Below are 17,784 nucleotides of genomic sequence, written 5' to 3'. Positions count from 1 at the left end.
TCTGATGTGGGCGGGGTTGATCAGGATGGGGCGGGGACAGACGAGGTGGTGGGTACGGAAGGACGGGAGTGGGGTCTGATGTGGGTGGGGGTAGAGCAGGGTGGGGGCGTGGTCTGATAAGGGTGGTGGGGGGGGGGTAGAGCAGGGCAGGGGGTGTGGTCTGATGAGGGTGGTGGGAGGCAGAGTCTGATGTGGGCGGGGGGGTTGATCAGGATGGAGGCGGGGACAGACGAGGGTGGTGGGTACGGAAGGGCGGGGAGTGGGGTCTGATGTGGGTGGGGGGCTTGAGCAGAGTGGGGTCTGATGTGGGCTGGGGTAGAGCAGGGTGGGGGTGTGGTCTGATGAGGGCGGGGGGCGGGGCAGGATGGTGGGGAGTGGCGGGATGGTGAGCATGTCTAAAAGGAGAACTCTTCCCAATCCCTTTCTGCAGAGGAAACCTCGGACTTTGCTGAATCCAGCCCCCACCTCTCCGACAACTAGCACGCCAGAGCCAGACACAAGCACTGTGCCCCAGGATGCTGCTACTATCCCCAACTCTGCCATGCAGGCCCCCACAGGTAAGCTGAGCTCGCCTCCTCAGGAAAGATGATGCAGTTAAGGAATCTGGGGGAACCCAGAAAATATCAAGTGAAGATATCATGATTTCCAGACATGGCAGCGAGTCTGGCCAGTGTGGAAATAAGAGCGGCCTAACGCAGAGAAGAATCAGGCTGGAAAGAGACCTAGAGGCTCCCCATGCCCTCCCTCATTTCCTCTGGGGTGATTGCACTGCATTTTCCTCTCATAAATTATTGCTTAGAGCAGGCCTGCAGAGCCTCACTGTGCAGCCTGCAAGGGGATTCTAAATCCCCCACACACGGCGCTCTGCGGGCACCCCAGAGCCCTTTGAATCCCGGCTGCTCTTCAGCTGGGAGCCCCTGGTTGATTTAAAATCAAGTATCCCCTCCCCACCCCCAACCTTCCTTTTTGGCCCACAGCTGTTTTGGTGGGGCGGCACTGGGGAAGGAGGGTTTGTTTCTGCAGGGCTGGACGGCCCTGGCGCAGGGTGTTTCTGCGGAGCCGGGAGGTTTCGGCCCTCAGCTGTTTTCTTTGGAGTAATGTGGCCCTCGCCGCTTTACGAGTTGTGCAGGCCTGGCTTAGAGGTACCTAGCGGCGTCCCCTGGGGGTTGAAGAGAGGGATGTCTGCATGGACACGCGAGACCTTTCACTCTGGGCTGAGGCTAACCTTGGAACTAGGTGCAGAGTGCTCTCGTGGAGCCTTTTGGTTGGACACACACATGCTAGCAACTCCGCCGCTCCAGGAGGGGCATTTCTCCAGGCCCATGCTGCTCTGAGGCAGGAACGGCTGCAGCACCCCAGTTCTCTCTGAAACTAGAGAGGGGGGCAGGCTCAGCTGTTGAGTCACCCCAGAACCCTGCATTAAAAGTCAGGGTGTCTGCTGCAGAGTCTTGCTGGGTCCATTGAGCTCCTAGTGGGGTGGAGAGGCAGCCAGAGTCCTTTGGGCACAAAGGAGCCAGGGTTGAGACCCTAGAAAAACCAAGCTAAGGTTTCTGTGGTGGTCTTGAGTCAGAACTAAAGCTGACGCCAGAAAGGGGAGTCTGATGCTAACTCTGCCCAGCACACGGTTTGGGGGACGCTCAGCACGCCCCTGTGCAAACCCGCCCACAGATGGGCATACTTGGAGCGCTAGGACAGAGCCCGTGGAGGAGATGCTAGCGTGGCTTGGAGGATGAGCCCAAGGGAAGCGAGGAATCAGCATTGTGGGCTTGTACCTCTTCTGAATATGCCTTGTGCTGGTAGGCAGCAGACCAGTGGCTATGCTGGACTGGCTTGGTTCACCCTGTTTGTGAGCATGTGACAGCAGGCAGGCCCCATGCTGGCAGGAGGGCAGGGCTGTGGGCAGGCGGCTCTTGTGGGGTAATGGTGAGCAGATGACAGGGCAGGCCCCGTGCTGGCAGGAGGGCAGGGCTCTGGGCAGGTGGCTCTCGTGGGGTAATGGTGAGCAGATGACAGGGCAGGCCCCATGCTGGCAGGAGGGCAGGGCTCTGGGCAGGCGGCTCTCGTGGGGTAATGGTGAGCAGATGACAGGGCAGGCCCCATGCTGGCAGGAGGGCAGGGCTGTGAGCAGGCGGCTCTTGTGGGGTAATGGTGAGCGGATGACAGGGCAGGCCCCGTGCTGGCAGGAGGGCAGGGCTGTGAGCAGGCGGCTCTCGTGGGGTAATGGTGAGCGGATGACAGGGCAGGCCCCGTGCTGGCAGGAGGGCAGGGCTGTGGGCAGGTGGCTCTCGTGGGGTAATGGTGAGCAGATGACAGGGCAGGCCCCATGCTGGCAGGAGGGCAGGGCTGTGGGCAGGCGGCTCTCGTGGGGTAATGGTGAGCGGATGACAGGGCAGGCCCCATGCTGGCAGGAGGGCAGGGCTGTGGGCAGGTGGCTCTCGTGGGGTTATGGTGAGCGGATGACAGGGCAGGCCCCGTGCTGGGAGGAGGGCAGGGCTGTGGGCAGGTGGCTCTCGTGGGGTTATGGTGAGCGGATGACAGGGCAGGCCCCGTGCTGGGAGGAGGGCAGGGCTGTGAGCAGGTGGCTCTCGCGGGGTAATGGTGAGCGGATGACAGGGCAGGCCCCGTGCTGGCAGGAGGGCAGGGCTGTGGGCAGGCGGCTCTCGTGGGGTAATGGTGAGCGGATGACAGGGCAGGCCCCATGCTGGCAGGAGGGCAGGGCTGTGGGCAGGTGGCTCTCGTGGGGTTATGGTGAGCGGATGACAGGGCAGGCCCCGTGCTGGGAGGAGGGCAGGGCTGTGCGCAGGCGGCTCTCGTGGGGTTATGGTGAGCGGATGACAGGGCAGGCCCCGTGCTGGGAGGAGGGCAGGGCTGTGGGCAGGTGGCTCTCGTGGGGTAATGGTGAGCGGATGACAGGGCAGGCCCCGTGCTGGCAGGAGGGCAGGGCTGTGGGCAGGCGGCTCTCGTGGGGTAATGGTGAGCGGATGACAGGGCAGGCCCCATGCTGGGAGGAGGGCAGGGCTGTGAGCAGGCGGCTCTCGCGGGGTAATGGTGAGCGGATGACAGGGCAGGCCCCGTGCTGGCAGGAGGGCAGGGCTGTGGGCAGGCGGCTCTCGTGGGGTAATGGTGAGCGGATGACAGGGCAGGCCCCGTGCTGGCAGGAGGGCAGGGCTGTGAGCAGGCGGCTCTCGTGGGGTAATGGTGAGCAGATGACAGGGCAGGCCCCGTGCTGGCAGGAGGGCAGGGCTGTGAGCAGGCGGCTCGTGGGGTAATGGTGAGCGGATGACAGGGCAGGCCCGTGCTGGCAGGAGGGCAGGGCTGTGAGCAGGCGGCTCGTGGGGTAATGGTGAGCGGATGACAGGGCAGGCCCCATGCTGGCAGGAGGGCAGGGCTGTGGGCAGGCGGCTCTCGTGGGGTAATGGTGAGCAGATGACAGGGCAGGCCCCATGCTGGCAGGAGGGCAGGGCTGTGAGCAGGCGGCTCTCGTGGGGTAATGGTGAGCGGATGACAGGGCAGGCCCCATGCTGGCAGGAAGGCCCAGCGCTGTGAGCAGGCGTCTCTAGTGGGTAAATGGTGAGCCGATGACAGGGCAGGCCCCATGCTGGCAGGAGGGCAGGGCTGTGAGCAGGCGGCTCTCGCGGGGTAATGGTGAGCGGATGACAGGGCAGGCCCCATGCTGGCAGGAGGGCAGGGCTGTGGGCAGGCGGCTCTCGTGGGGTAATGGTGAGCGGATGACAGCGCAGGCCCCATGCTGGGAGGAAGGGGCAGGGCTGTGAGCAGGCGGCTCTCGTGGGGTAATGGTGAGCAGATGACAGGGCAGGCCCCATGCTGGGAGGAAGGGGCAGGGCTGTGAGCAGGCGGCTCTCGTGGGGTAATGGTGAGCGGATGACAGGGCAGGCCCCATGCTGGCAGGAGGGCAGGGCTGTGGGCAGGTGGCTCTCGTGGGGTAATGGTGAGCGGATGACAGGGCAGGCCCCGTGCTGGGAGGAGGGCAGGGCTGTGGGCAGGTGGCTCTCGTGGGGTTATGGTGAGCAGATGACAGGGCAGGCCCCATGCTGGCAGGAGGGCAGGGCTGTGAGCAGGCGGCTCTCGTGGGGTTATGGTGAGCAGATGACAGGGCAGGCCCCGTGCTGGCAGGAGGGCAGGGCTGTGGGCAGGCGGCTCTCGTGGGGTAATGGTGAGCGGATGACAGGGCAGGTCCCATGCTGGCAGGAGGACAGGGCTGTGGGCAGGCGGCTCTCGTGGGGTAATGGTGAGCGGATGACAGTGCAGGCCCCGTGCTGGCAGGAGGGCAGGGCTGTGGGCAGGCGGCTCTCGTGGGGTAATGGTGAGCGGATGACGGCAGGCCCCATGCTGGGAGGAGGGCAGGGCTGTGGCAAAGCGGGGATGGTTGTGCTGGCAAGCAGCTCTGGCAGGATAACCTTGAACCTTCTCTCTCTCTGCAGTCTGCATTTACTTGAACAAGACCAGCAGCACCGGGCCTCACCTGGACAAAAAGAAAGTTCAGCAGCTGCCTGACCATTTTGGACCAGCTCGGGCCTCTGTGGTGCTGCAGCAGGCAGTACAGGCCTGTATTGACTGTGCTTACCATCAGAAAACTGTCTTTTCCTTCCTGAAGCAAGGCCATGGGGGAGAGGTCATTTCAGGTAAGAACCAAGCTTTCTCCCCCCTGCCCTGCTTTCTGAGAAGTCTTTGGTGAAACCATGTCCCTGGAGCACAGCACCATCCCCAGCTGGGGAAGTCTCTGAGCTCTGTACTGGGCGGCTGTATAAAGCCTGAACAAGCGAGGATCGTTTCTCCGGTCATAGGTGGGGTGTGTAACATGCTTGTGCATATAAGAATAAAACTCCCATGTGCCTTCCAGCCAAGAATCACAGTGCCATTCTCAGCCACTAATCAGTGCAGTCCTTAGCTCATGGGGTGCTGTGGGAAGTATCACTTTCTTTCCCCATTTTACAGATGAGAAAATTGAGCCACAGAGCGGTGACGTGACTATCCAAGGTCACACAGCTCGTTGGTGGCAGATCTGAGAACAGAATTCAGCCTCCTTGGTTCCCATTAGCCTGAAGCCCATCCTCCCCTGTTTCATCAGTGTTCTTTGTGCTACTTTATGTTTGTTTCTTTTCAATGATACCAGCTGCTTCCTAAACCCGTAAGAGAAAGGGTAACATTCAGCAGCTTCAAGCTGATCCATGGTAGATCATGTTAGTGGGGCCCTGCCACATTAACCATCAGTGTAGGGTGCCTGCAAATATACCCATCAGCACCAGGGAATTGTGCTCCGAGTCCTCCTGGAGGTGCAACAGAGAGAGTCCCTCAGGTCTGGTACAAGGGGCTGGGAAGTGTGAACCCTTCTCTCCTGGATTTTGCCTCCATCAGGTGGGTCAGAATGCTGCTGCTAGACTCATCTGCTTGGCTTGTCACTCTGAATAAGGGCTTGGGTACGCAGGGCTTTATTGCAGACTAACTGCTGTTGTTTCTAATTAAATGGGCTGTGTCCACACAGCATAGTTCTTCCAAATCAACTGTGTGAATTGGATAATCCACTTTGAAGTGGATTAGGTTAATTTCAGAATGAGTTAACGTGGAGAAATGTTCATATGGACGCATCTGTATTTTGGATCAACTTTTCAGTCTTCCCACTGATATCCCAGAGTGCATCGCTTCACACCAGGACTCACTTGTCTGTGTGTGTACGCTGTCTGCTGTGCTGAGCTCATGGTGACTGGATGTCCCCATGTTTAAATGGTGGCACACAGCCAGCAGCACCCCTTTTGTGATTCCACACTCCTGGAGTGTTACAGCAAACACCTGGAGATGTGCAGCAGAGGGGTTTCCTTGCAATCTGGGGAGAGGAGCCAGTGCAGTCATGCCTAAACAGCAGCCACCCTGAGGAGAAAATACACGTGTACAGCTAAGCAAATGGCCGAGAGGGTCCATCCTGGGACATGGCTTAGTCCTGCAACACAGGGAAGGAGTGCTGCTGGCAGGATGACCGAGAGGGGCTGTCCTGAGATGCGGCTCACTCCTGCAACACAGGGAAGAACAGCCAAGGACAGACATGGCCTGACAGTGCTACAATTACCTGCCCCTACTTTAAGGAGCTGGATTGGATTTTCCCTGGTACATTGCGGATAGTGCCAAAGGCACCGAGGAAAACCCCAGTCCCGACCAGGACTTGGAGGAGGAGGAGGTGTCCCCAGAAAGCCAGAATCTCTTCTCCAGGCTAGAGTCTGACCAGACCCCGAGGAACAGAGAGTCCCCAGGAGGACACAGCCTGATAGTCCTGGGCAGAGGGCCTCGGCCAGTAAGTATGATGTGCTGTATTACAATTAAACTGTGTCGATGGGGTTAAAGCTTTGTTCTGGGAGCCCATTAGATGCCACCATTTTGGGTGGATGTGAACTCTGCGTCTGTCCTCCTTCTCTCGTGCTCAAAATGGTGTCCATGCCTCAGAATTAGAGTTCTGCAGGGTTTACTTCCCTGATACTTTCATTTCCCACAGCTCCCCCCCTCTCCCCAGCCCCGGTCCTGTCCTCCCTGTGGGCCCTTCTCCCAGTCGTCCACTGTGGACTGCTCCCAGCTCTCCTGCCACAGTCAAGCTAATGGTACTATGGTGGTTGTAATGTAGACATGCTTATTGAAACATCACTTACAGGAAAATAATACAATATAAAAGATTTTGTTTCACAGTTTGATCAATGCCCTGAGATTCCAGCTCTGTTAGCATTTCATGAGGTATAGTGCCAGAGTTAAATGCAGAGAATTAAACTTCCATCGCCTTTCTGAACAAGTCCCTTCTGTGCTCTTGGTGATCTGTAGTAAGGTTACATCCTCCAACGTTAGGCCTGCCTGCAGAGGTGCACCTGCAGTTACTAACCTGGCCTCTGCAACTCCCCAGCCCCAGGCCAGGCAAACCTCCAAATCCTTCCACCTACCCATGCAAACCACTGGCTTAAGCTCCACTGCCTACTGCAGCCCCCCACCGCACCAACTGTCTAGAGTTAGAACAGGAGTCATGTGCAAAGACGGAGTAAGGTGAAACTCTTCTGCCACCTCTAAGCTTTCCCCAGGTTGAGAAGGGACCATTGCAATGGCATTCCGAAACTGAGGAAAAAACATTTTATCACTGTGATTCTGGTTCCTATGGCAATTATAATAACTACTTCTGTTTCTTGCTTCCCAGGTTCTGCACCTAACACCGTGGAAAGGACCGTTAGCAACTTCCAAATACCTGACTAATCTCCGGGCCAGGGAAAAGAAGGCCAAAGACAATGTTTGAGGACCTCAGGACAGCATTGCCGAAGAGGGATAAGAAGCCAGAGGAGTGGAGGAAGTTCTTGCAGAGAGAGGACAGAGAACATGGAGAGAGTGACTGAGAGAGGCAGAGGCAGCTCCTGGAATTCATGCAAGAACAGACTGTCTTGATCGAGAACATGATGGCGCCATATTCTGCCACAGCCCCACCACCTCAACTCCAGCCCTGCAATCCACGGAGAGCAATGTGTACTGGGAGCAGCAGTACCCTTCCCAAAACTCTGGCCACAGGCGTTTCCCACCCTACCCGCCAGACTGCAAACAGCTCCTTCACCTCATAATGGCAAACAATGGTTTCTTCCAGTGTCACTCCACACGCCAAGGAAAGACACTAGGCAGAAATCCTGCCTGTGACTTGTGCAGCACTAACATATGCACTCAGTACATTTGTCATGGGCTGCACTTCTGCACTGTCATGTTGTGTAAAGCTTGCACTGTTATGCACAGTGTGCACTGGTTTATGTTCTAGTTCATGTTACAATGGATACACAGGTTTGATCAATAAATGTTGTTTGCACTATTTGATGTTCAGTAAGTGACTTTTGACAAAAGTTCAATAAACTTTCACAAAATACCCCCTCTTCCATGCACATAATAAAATGCCCTTTCCCAAAACTATAGCACAAAGTATTTAAAAAGCAAAATAAACGTTTTTCACTAGTCCATACTACAGAGCAGTGAAACCCTGCCACAATGCACAATCAAATTACATTGCAACATTTCAGCTCCTAGCCTCAAAGTAGGAGCCCAAGGCATCCCCTGACTTTGTGGCCTTGACAATTTGCTGCAGTATGCAGTAGCCATTCATAACATTCCGAAAATCTCTGTACCTCTCTCTCCCACCCATCAGCAAGGCTCTCTCCCTGCTCTCTCAGATGTGCAAAGCACAGCAAGGCAGTGATCATGAGGCAGCTACTGCACAGCAGCCTCCCACTTCATCATGAGACAACGCCGTCTCCCTTTCAGCCTTCCACGTGCATACTCCAGTGTCATTCTGCAGCTACTCAGGCCAGAGCCAGACAGCTCCCTTTTCCTGTCCCAAGTCTCCTGTAAAAGGCTTCATAAGCCGGGGAAGCCCAGGTTGAGCTGGGTCTCCCACACTGATGGGGAATTGCAGCACCATTAATGGCCATAGCCATCCTGGAAGCAAAATTTCCACTTTTCATTAAATAAAGCTGTGCATTTCAAAAGATCCTGGTAACATGGACTCTCCAGACCAATCCACTTCATATTGGTGAACCTGCTGTGCAGGTCAGCCAGGCCTAGGAGCAGCAGGAAGAAATACTCCTTGCTTTTGATGAACTCTGAGGTCTGGGGAGAGGGGCAAAGTATAGGCATATGGCAAAGGCCCTGAAAAATTCAGAAACCCCAGCCATGCAAATCCATCAACAACCTCCTGTGCGTTGCCAGGCTCTGTGACCCCGGACAGCAGCCCAGACAGCTGATCTGCCAACACCAAACTGGTTAGCTACTGATCAGCAGTACTGAGGATGGTGAGCTTCCTGATAGTGATGGTCATGCCCTTCTCCACACTGAGGGCAGCTCTCATGTTGGTACGATGCCACTGCAGCTCGGGGGTTCCTCGCAGGATGAGAATGGGCCCTTCCCGAGACATCTGAAGTTCTGCCTCCAGTGCTGGGCACCTCAGGCCAGGATCATTACCCTTCCCCCCCAGCCAGAGCTGGCATCCCAAACCCAGAAACAGCATCCTGTAGGGCGAAACTACTCCAGAAAAACATTAGCCAAAATTAGCTGCTCAGTTTCATCCTGCTCTACCAAAAATAGCTCAGCAGCACGACAGCTTCCCAGATGTGTGATCACAAATACATGTGTGGCAGCCTGGACCGCAGTACACAACTGTGTTCCTTCCATGCTGGCTGACAGCAGTTTGAAAATGGCACTGACTTGCAAAAGACAGATGACTCCTGGGATGTGATGAGAGGAATCATGGGAATTTGCTGCTCTGACCCCAAGACTCAGAGTTCCAGTGCTTTATGGTAGATAACCCACAATGTACCATGAGAAGAATCCCAGAATGCACAGAGCCCAGCAGCGGGACAGCACCATGAAATACCCACTTAGAACACTGAGCACCTCTTGTGAAAAGAGTAAATGCCACGTGTACTCTTGGATTCAAAGAAAGTAAGTAAAAGCTGGCCATGTGCACACGATTACTTCAGAATAGTTATTCCGCAACTGGTAGTGCACACAAATCTGATCCACCAAACTCCACCATGCAGACAAGCCCGAAGTCATTTCCTTCTGACATCCTACCACTGGCTCCCCCTCTCACACACACAAAAGCTTCTTGTAAAAATTTACAAAGCTGCTACATTTCCCTCCTTGGGATCCTTGGACGGGGACCCCGAGCCATGGGCCAGAGAGTGCACAGAGAGAACCAGTTAGTCCTAAGGCCTCCCTTTTCTCTTTCTTGCCCAGTGTTTAGGTGGACAATGTGACACCACCCAACAGATGTCTTAAAAGAGAACGTTCCCCTTGGCAGCTCTCCTGGCCGCAGCTGAGGGGGCACAGCATTAGTGAACCAAAGCACAGGTTTCACCCTCCAGCTGTGAGGTTGCACTCCAGACTCTCCAAAGATTGCCAGAGTCCTCCAGGAGTGGGTGAGGGGTGGAGCTTTTGTTGTTTTTCTCTTTCTCTTTCACTCACTCACTCACACACACACAAGTCCCTTCCCTGACCCACTTTTTTTTTTTTGGAAGTACTTTGAGGTCATATTTATCCACCACTCAAGAGCAGGAAGCACAGACCCTGTGCTTGCATGCCCTTCAGTTCACCTATAAAGATAAGCTTTTCAGGCACAATAGCCACACCTGATGCTTGGTGCAGCAGGCTAGTTCTGGCCTGTCCCAAAGAGGAGAGTTCCCCAGCATTAAGCCAGGGGAAAGCAGTGGCTTTTGTTTGCTTTAGTTAGCCAGGTGAGGTGGAGGTACAGGAGCTGGCTGTGCAGCCTGGGAGTTTATGTGTTCGGCTCTGTTTGTTTCTCTCTCCAGCCGTGTTTGATCGGGAACAGCACACTCTGAATCTGCCGGCAGTAAACAGCATCACCTACGTCCTCCGCTTCTTGGAGAAACTCTGCCACAACCTGCGCAGCGACAACCTCTTTGGGAACCAGCCTTTCACTCTGAACCATATGCAACACTCCCACGCGTACAGCCACGACAGGTACCTACCAGGTAGGAGCTGGGGCTGGGGGTGGGCTTTCTGGTGTCCCTCGAAGCACCATGTCCTAACCAGACTTTACCCTTCAGCTAAGAGATGGCAGTGGTGCGGACGGCAGAGTCCTGTTTGGGGGTTCACTGCATGACGTCTACTGTCACTCACACCTGTAGGATCCCCGATGCTGCACTTTCTGCCTGTGCTACTTGATTTCCATTTGTGCCAACAGATCTCCACTCATCTGTCTCACCCTCTCTGCATCACTCATTCCCTGCGTGGCTAATCTGAGAAATGTAACCTGATCTAGGTTACTGATCCATTTAGGAATTAGGGTGAGAGACTTTGTGTAGAGAACAGAAAGGTGATCCCATGAAGTAGGTAAATGGAAAATTTAGCTAAGTCGTACCTAAGTAATTTCTGTCGTGGCTGTGACTCTTGTCCCAACAGAAAGAACACGCTTGGTGCCAGCAAGAAAGCTCAGTTTACACCTCAGGACAGGGAGCCACACTGCTGGCATATTGTGCATGGCTGGATTGTGGTTCTCTTGGCATGGCTGATGCTCTCACTGTCTGATGCCACACATCCTGGGCATGTTGGCTCATGCCACTGTGCAACAGAGACTAGGGGTACGTCTTCACTACCTGCCATATCGGCGGGTAGCAATCGATTTCTCGGAGTTCGATATATCGCGTCTCATCTAGACACGATATATCGAACTCCAAACGCGCTCCCGTCGACTCCGGAACTCCACCACCGCGAACGGCGGTGGCGGAGTCGACGGGGGAGCCGCGGACGTTGATCCCGCGCCGCGAGGACGGGTAAGTAATTCGAACTAAGGTACTTCGACTTTAGCTACACTATTCGCGTAGCTGAAGTTGCGTACCTTACATCGAACCCCCCCCCAGTGTAGACCAGGCCTAGGTTGCAATATAGCTCTGCAATTAAAGTGCTACAAGGTAGACTGCCAGGAGGACAAATCGTGTCCCAGCAAGGACTAAGTGGTGACACCCCACAATGCAGGAGGGACAGACTGCCATGCAAGAGCCCATGGCAGGCTGCTGGAATCCTGTAGAGGGGATGGGAGAGGAAATCCCTCTCAAGCTCTTTATCTCAAATTCGATAAAGGTTCCAGGGCTAATGGGTCATCCTGTCCCTTTGCTCCACCGCTCCAAAATGGGTGAGTGACTAGCTTAGCAAAAGTGAAGGTAGCCCAGGGTTCATGCTGGAAACCAGCTACTGTTGGCTAGTGGCTGGGAACTAGGAATCTCCAGTGTGCATACATCCTGGGGGGAAATACAACCCAAATCACAAGTAAGTGCAGGCTGGAAACACTTGGGAAGCAGCAGCTTTTCAGGAAACCAAGAGGTCGTTGTGGGCAGTAAAGTGGATCTGAGCTTGCCATGTGAAATGTTGCAAAAAATCAGATACAAATCTGGAGGCATCTCATCACAGATCATCCTGTTAGATGGCCCTCTGAGACTGTTCCTGGCAGGCTGCGTACAGTGCAAGGACCTTAGTATTCGAAAATTGGAGCCATGTTGGAGGGAAGGGCATTTGGAGAAGAGCAGCAGTGCTGATGAGAGAGCTGAAGGGATAGGTCTGCAGAACTCCGGGTATAACTGGGCCAAATAATGACTAAGAGATAGAGAATTTCCTAATTGTCTAAAGCCTGCATGTCTGTAAAGGCTGCACAGACTGGAGGGAAGGGATGGTTTGGGGTGAATTGAGATGTATAACTAGGAGAAACGGCATGAAATTAATTGAAGGAGATAGAATGGCTACAGCACCTAATAGTTTTGTGCCATCACCAATAGCTCTGATTTTCAAAATGTTGCAAAATGAAAATTAAATTCGAAGCCATCAAGATCCAGGTGGCTCCCAGAGGTTTGCCAGGCCAATGTGAGGTTGGACATGGGTCATAAATGATCCAGGCAGGACTGAATTTCCCAGGAAGTCTCCATTCCTAAGTAGGGCTTGTTCTCTTTTATAGACAGAAGCAGTTCATTAGACGGCACTCTGCAGGGACCAGGCCGAGGTACAAAGCGATACTCCCAAGATTCCCCTCCATACAGCGCTCCTCTCTCCCCCAAGTTACCAAAGAATGACCGTCACCCTTTGGAAGGTGAGCACAGCATCGCTTCCCAAACCTGGCTCTTTATAGTTACTCTTAACCAGTGTAGCATGATTGGATTTACAATGCCAAATCAACCCTGGGTCCAGCAAGTCTGGTTTTCAGACTCTAGCAGGGGCCAGTGCCTAAGGCTTCATAGGAAGATGAAGAAAATACAGTACCCCAAGCCAGTTGCATGGAGCAACTCTTTATGACCCCGGCTTTGATCATCTTGTGCCATGAAGCACAAGACTTGACTATCCTTATTTTAGTCTCTATTATTATTATATGTTGTTAATGGTCATAACATTATCCAGGCATTCTTAATCAATCCAGCCACCGTATTGTACTCCATGACCACCTGCTGTAGTGAGTGCCACAGGTCGACTCTGTGCTAGAGGGAACCTGCTTCCCTTTTCCAGCCATTTTCCCCCCAATATCCTATCCGGTCCCTCAGTCAGCACCAATTAGTGCATGAGAGCTCTACCAGGATTTACCTGAAAGAGCAGCATCCATGAAACCAGCTAAGTAAACCCACCTGCCCAAACCTCTTGGCTCTCGGAGATTTTCTTTCAACTTCTAAACTGCCAGTCACATGAATACTGGGGAGGATGTGCTCGGCCACATGACCAAATGTAGCTGGATGAAAGCCCTTTCTGGCATTTGGTCCATCAGCCTGTGTGCACACGGGAGATATTTCCAGAGGGCTGATGTAGTTGGAAGCTTTCTCTGCCTAAGGATTTGAGCTGAAAGATCCAGGACTGTAGAGCTTTCTCTGGCAGTCTTTGTGTAATGGAGTAAATATGTTTTAAGCATCCTGTAGCCTTTAGACTAATAGATATGCAGTGCGAATGGCCTTGATGTAAGGATGCAGACTACATTAGCCAGGAATAAGTGTGAGCATCAGTTGCTCTGTTTAAATCCCTGTGTTCAGTAAACATTAGGAATAAAATCCGTGTCTTGGATCACAGTGAGAATCTGTGCAGGCCATTTTCAGAGGCGAATGGGATTTTCTTGCACAGTTCACTGGTCTGTAAGATTGCCTCTGCCCAACAGGTTTCCCAGGGAATAGAAATGAAAGTCACTTTCCTTTCACTCGCTTAACCCTAGACCAGCTCAAGGCTATTGCTGCATCCAAAGCCTCAGCGCTCAGACTGCTGTGCAGTGTGGGGTCCAGAAACGCCCCAGTGATGGGAACGGTTAGGATGTAAGGCATCAGGGGGTTCAGTCAGCAGAGTAACAGTCTAGAAATAACTAGCAGCTAATCTGCCCTTCCAGCAGTGGGTTCTCCAGCTACAAGAGGGGAAACCCTTGCCTGCGCTGCCAAGAGAATGCTTGCTGGGGAGGGTTTCCAGTGCTGAATGCAGTTTGGCCCTAACCTCAGTGCTTAAGTGGTGCTAATGCAGTTTGATTTGGGGCTAGGCTTGCAGCTGAACTGCCATCAGCCCTAGCTCGGTTTGTAGTGTCGACAAGGCCTCAGACAAGCCTGCAGTGTCACTGTTCGAATGGCTCCTCTTTGTTCATTGCACAGGAAATTTGTTTTTCCAACTTTCTTCTTTAAAAAACGGTTCATTTAATTCATTCAGAGAGAAAACAGCCTTCGTAATAGGTTTACATTAAAAGACATTAGCATTTGTCATGTATGGTGCAAGATGCAGCACAGTCCAGGTGTTCCACTTTACCTACATGGGGGTCACGTTTGTCATGCGTTGGCAGGTTTGAAAGCTGGGAATTGTGACTGAATGCTGTGCTCCCAGTGTCACTTGAGCACCTCCTGCCTATCAGGGTGGAGGCTTTGGCATGCTTGGAGAATTTGCGATCCTTCTTCAAAGAGCAGCTTGAATTCTGTGCCGGGACAAATGCATTTGATTCCCCTATGCCAGCATTTTTTTTGTTTGTTTTGTTTTGTTTGGAGGGGGGTGGAGGGTTGAGTAGCCACTCAAATAACTCAGAACTGTTGTAAGAGTCTCTTTGCTGGCCCTGGGAAAAGTTGCTCTTGTGGCCAGTATGGGAAGAGTGTCTTGTGATGGCTGCATAGCATAACCTGTGGTACAAAAGCAATGCACCTTGGTCCATTAACCGCTTTCTTCTCTTGCAGTTAGACTTAGCAGGTCCTTCACAAAGAGTTGTCTGGAATGGTTCCCTAGGGCTCTGGGCTAGCGGAGCTGACTTTGTCGTGTAGCGGCCATGCATTCATTAACAGAATCTATCCTGACGGTTCAAGACTCTTGCACAAAACATGCACAGTAACGTGCACAGCAGAGGAGAGTATCCCAGGGCATTAGATGCACTTGCTTAAGCTGTAAATCATCCCTACGAACATCATATAAACCATCCAGATCATAGAGCCCAGCTTCCCCACATCTCGTCCCCAGCCTTCCCCCATCGCCTGGGGAAAAGGGGAACCTAGCAGGTGCCCCAGAGGTCAGTAAATCCTGGCTCAAGTCGAGCTGGAGAGAAAGTGAATTCCAATCCTGTGGGCCTGCATTGAGAGTACCCTGCTGCCCGCTGCCTCCCTCTCACTGGCACCAGGGGAGCGGTAGTGTGAGGGCGTCCATTGATCACAGCTGCAAAGGCCTCGCTGAAGCTCAGCAGCCATGTTACTAGCTGCAGTAACGTTCCATCCCTGCTAAGGCCCCAGCTGCATGGCAGGGCCTCCCCGCCTCTATTTGCTAGACCCTTGGGGAAGTCTTATTTTCAGTGGGGAGAACTTCAGCCTGTTGGGCACGTTACTGAGCCCAGTTTTGTATATGCATAGAGCCCTCCTGGCAGGTGGGAAGGGACAGTGGCTGATAGTTAATGGCATCTTGGTGCTGGAGCCAGCCTGACAGCGGCAGTGACAACGGCGCGTGTCGTTATTAGAACGAACCCTGGTGGTTGATGAAGAGAGCTGGGTGCTGCCTGTGTCTGGGGAAAGCCTGTGCCAGTGTCCATAAAAGGCCTGTGTCAACAATTAGAAAACCCGAGCAAAGCCAGTCAGCTGGGCCCGTCCCTTGAGGGTTAGTGCCTGCAGCAAGGGAATGACCCAGAATGGGCTCAGCCCAGTCCTGTGGTTCTGGGTCCCAAGCCAACACCTCCCTCCACTCAGAGAGCTGTTCTTAGAACAAGGGCTTAGGGGCCAGCAGTAAGGATAAGCACAGCAGGCAAGGCTTATGTCCCATATGGGCTCTGCAAGCCACCGCCAGTTCTGTCTTCCTCTCAAGCAGTAGAACGTGTGTGTGTGTGTGTGTGTGTGTGTGTGTGTGTGTGTGTGTGTGTGTGTGTGTGTGTGTGTGTGTGTGTGTGTGTGTGTGTGTGTGTGTGTGTGTGTGTGTGTGTGTGTGTGTGTGTGTGTGTGTGTGTGTGTGTGTGTAGAACGGGGGAGGGAGGGGTGTCAATTCACTCCCTGGCCCAATTCCCCCACCCAACAGGGGGCTGAGATGGTGCTCGGTTCGGGAGGGAGGGTTCACATTAGTGGATGATAGCAAGGTATGGGGGAGGGCAGGAAAGAACAAATGCCTTTAACCCAGATTGTCCCAGAGCTCCTGTTCTCACTGGTGGAATTGTGAGCCAGAGAAGGAATTCCCCTTCTGCGTGGATTTAGGGAACATTTCCAAATCTTACTCAGAACAGGCGACTTTCCACCCTTGTCTGCCACTGGCAGTCAAAGGAAGGAGCTCATGGAAGCAGCAGGAGGATGAGTGTGCAGGGTGGGACTGGTGTTGTTGCTACAAAAGGAACAGGTAGTGCACATCTTTGTATGGACCATAACTGCAGCTAACTGACGCTCAGGAGCAGCAGGACTGAAACTTGCTAGACAAACACCCCGTTGCAGCACTTGGTAAATGACCCCTTTCTGTCTGATTTCTCCAGCACACTGTACAAGGAATGCTGCTGTCACTGTATAGAATTGTAACTGTGTACTGCATACCCCGTATTGGTTCTGACTGCAGCTCGGTGTCTTACAGGTGAAACCTTTGTTCTGGGAGACGGCCTCCCAGGTCCCCTGGAACCTCGCCTGGACCCAATGGACTCTGCCTTGAACTCTGTCAACTCATCCAGCCCCAGCAGGAACTGCAGAGACTATCGCTTGCAGGGATACAGGCATCTGCACCAGCCCTCTAGCCTCACTCAGGGCAATGCTTCTGCCTTGCGTAGGCTTAGCTCTGGGGGTAAGTCGTCCGTCCAAGGCTCTTCGTTTGGCAATATGGAGCTTGGCTGGCTCCGGTTACAGCTTTCTAATGCCAGCCAAGACTGACCTCTCCATTGTCAGTTAAACAGACAGTTTGTTAGACATACGTTCTAGAGATGGATGGTACGTTGGTGGGTGGAGTTGTGGGTGGACAGTCAGGGAACGGCTTGGTGGCTGAATAGGGATGTGGAGATCAGTGGCTGAATGGGTAGAAATGATGAGCTAGGTGTTGATGAATAGGTTGGGGTGTGTAAGTTGAAGCAGTTGAGATGGTGAATCGATTGCTGAATGGATGGGGATTTGAGAGGTGATAGCTGAATGGATTGGAAGCAGCTAGAGTGAGGAGAACTGACTAGCTGAGTTATGAATGAGGACATGCGGGGTGGATGTGTGGGCAGATGGGGTGCATATTGGCCAGCTGATGAATGGATGAGGTGAACCTAGTTGGGTGGGTGCTTGCCGATCACTAGTGACACATCAGTTATATTGTGATATATATAAAATAACCGGTGTGTAGGACAGGTGCAGCGAAGCTGCTAAATGCAGTAAATCCGCATGTGTGCCAAATCCATCTGTTCGTAATAAAATGATGTGTGATTGTGTGCACAACATCACCAAGGCTGTGAGGGTTAAAACCAGCAACAATACTGCACACTTAGGAGTTGGGTCCCCTTCTCCATGGCGCTGTGCACAACTAACACCGACACCCGAGAGTCGAGATGCTGCGGGTCTCTGTGGATGACAGCTCCTCGTGAGACAGGCATGGCAGATGAAGCACTAGAAGGGAGCAGAGCGCACAGAGGGGCTGCAGCTCAGTGGAGAATTGGGTGCAGCATGTACAAACAGAGACTCTGTTAACGGCATGTTACGGTTGCACAATTCAGTGCTCAGGAGACAGGAAATGAGAGCTGGACATTCAGCCTTCAGTCTGCCTGTGTGTATGTTATAACACAGGCTTTACTTATAGGGAAACATTTTTTTAATTAGCTTCATATGTGCCATTAAGATAAGC

The 17,784-nt window shown here is 53.3% G+C and overlaps 1 protein-coding gene across 13 annotated transcripts in view; it reads left to right on the top strand.

Moving 5' to 3' along the window:
• The window catches only part of SCMH1 (Scm polycomb group protein homolog 1), a 293,217-nt gene that overhangs the window by 261,511 nt on the left and 13,922 nt on the right, over positions 1-17,784 (top strand). For 12 of the 13 annotated variants that reach the window (XM_039511323.1, XM_039511319.1, XM_039511314.1 and 9 more), the window contains 5 exons: positions 431-557; positions 4,443-4,643; positions 10,326-10,508; positions 12,482-12,613; positions 16,549-16,752. In XM_039511323.1, coding sequence (XP_039367257.1) covers positions 431-557; positions 4,443-4,643; positions 10,326-10,508; positions 12,482-12,613; positions 16,549-16,752 — 847 coding nt within the window. The remainder of the gene's footprint in view (positions 1-430; positions 558-4,442; positions 4,644-10,325; positions 10,509-12,481; positions 12,614-16,548; positions 16,753-17,784) is intronic. The other variant, XM_039511322.1, reaches the window with a different exon arrangement.

Source organism: Mauremys reevesii, linkage group 23, assembly GCF_016161935.1.
Source record: "Mauremys reevesii isolate NIE-2019 linkage group 23, ASM1616193v1, whole genome shotgun sequence".
Classification (NCBI taxonomy): domain Eukaryota; kingdom Metazoa; phylum Chordata; order Testudines; family Geoemydidae; genus Mauremys; species Mauremys reevesii.
This window is presented reverse-complemented; position numbering and strand designations above follow the sequence as displayed.